Source organism: Austrofundulus limnaeus, unplaced genomic scaffold, assembly GCF_001266775.1.
Source record: "Austrofundulus limnaeus strain Quisiro unplaced genomic scaffold, Austrofundulus_limnaeus-1.0 Scaffold1008, whole genome shotgun sequence".
In the NCBI taxonomy this organism is placed as follows: domain Eukaryota; kingdom Metazoa; phylum Chordata; class Actinopteri; order Cyprinodontiformes; family Rivulidae; genus Austrofundulus; species Austrofundulus limnaeus.
In genome coordinates this window covers 82,362-83,856 of record NW_013953410.1, presented here as the reverse complement: position 1 = coordinate 83,856, position 1,495 = coordinate 82,362, and the positions used below count along the sequence as shown (strand labels likewise).

General features: G+C 39.1%; 1 protein-coding gene across 1 annotated transcript in view; it reads right to left on the bottom strand.

The window, feature by feature from the left end:
- Nucleotides 1-160: 160 nt before the first annotated feature.
- Nucleotides 161-1,495, bottom strand: part of ireb2 (iron-responsive element binding protein 2) — a 45,879-nt gene continuing 44,544 nt past the window's right edge. Inside the window, exons 21-22 of the mRNA XM_014030153.1 lie at nucleotides 751-936; nucleotides 161-678 (exon numbers count right to left, since the gene is read on the bottom strand). Of these exons, the coding sequence (XP_013885607.1) occupies nucleotides 517-678; nucleotides 751-936 (348 nt within the window). The 3' untranslated portion in view covers nucleotides 161-516. The remainder of the gene's footprint in view (nucleotides 679-750; nucleotides 937-1,495) is intronic.

Here is a 1,495-nt window from a genome sequence, read left to right as displayed (position 1 = left end):
TATTTTTAAACTTTTAGTTTAAAAATTATAAAAACTAAACATCCTACAGTATTTTTACAGTCCTTATTTTACAGTTAAAATATTTGTTTATTGAATAAAGTCTAATGTTGGAACTAATCAGGGATCCCTTTAAGTTGGGGTTAAGAAATATGACATAAAATCTTAAATAAGAGTTTATTCATGCCTCTGAAACTAAAACCACCTTCACCTTTCAAACCAGATTATTTTCTACATTGTGAAAAACAAAAACTCATGTCCTCCTGGATCAATAAACAAAAACTCTGAGTACTCCAGGAATGCATCTTGACAGTTTGGAGTGATTTTAGATCCGTTTGCCACACAGAATGCCAAAACTCCTTCTGGGCTTTGATGTTCTTTAGGAACTCTTCAACAAAAATCACTCGTCTGTTTCAAATGTTGGATCTCCAGGGAAAAAGAAGGAGCGAGTCTCCTTCATTGTTTTAGTGAAGCCTTTTTTTTTCAAGCTGAAGACACAAACTTTAAAATGACTGCTGTTTATGGACATGTAGAACATTCGGTGCGGTCCGGTCTGGGCGCTGAGCTGCTGTTGAGCACAGTCCAAGCGACGTACCTATGGAGCCCTCCATGTTGGAAACATATAAGGTCCACGTCAGTGTCAAAAAGCGCCATGACACAGAACGATGCTCCTTTACTGGTCTGCAGGAGAACACAAACATCTTTAATGAACACTGCACTGGATTTAAAATTTTCTGTTCAAGTCTTCAGTACCTTGACTGTGAGCTGGTGCCTCGGACCCATGTTCTCTGGAACAATGATGCTGAACCTCTCCTTCCCACTGAGCTCCAGAGTGTCTGCATTCTGACCTGGGAGGAACTGGAGCGGCATGATGCCCATTCCAATCAGCTGGTTCTTGTGTAGCTTCTCAAAGCTCTCAGCGATGACGGCGCGTACCCCCTGAAACAGAAACAAATACATGTTTAATATGTTTAAAAGAAGAAGTTTGACCAGAAAATATTTCACAATTCTACTTGAAAACACAGTGAGCACACAGAGCAGAGTATCTGCAGGTTTTACCAAGTCAGATTTAAACTGGAACTTGTTAAAGTTAAAAGCTGGTTTAAAGGCATTTTTTGCCTGGTGTTAAAAAATGGCCGCAGACTGAGGCAGACACAAGCTGTGCTTCCAGTGACCATGAAAATGCGCAAATCAGATTTTCGAGAATAAATTTTCTCAATGGAAACATGTCTATTTTGAAAAAAAATATGTTTTTCAACAAAATGTTTTTGCTCTAGGATGAGGTGGTTTTTCGGCCGTATCGAAATTGGTGTTTTTCGCAAAACTGCAATGGAAACACTTTTTTCACATCACAGGAGTCACGTGATCAACAACCGTCTGTTTCTACTGGTGAAAAAGACGATGATGAAGAAGATAACAGGAAGTAGAAGTAGTAGTAATATCACAGAAGTAGGGCTGCCACGATTAATCGACGACTAATCGATTACTAAAATAATCG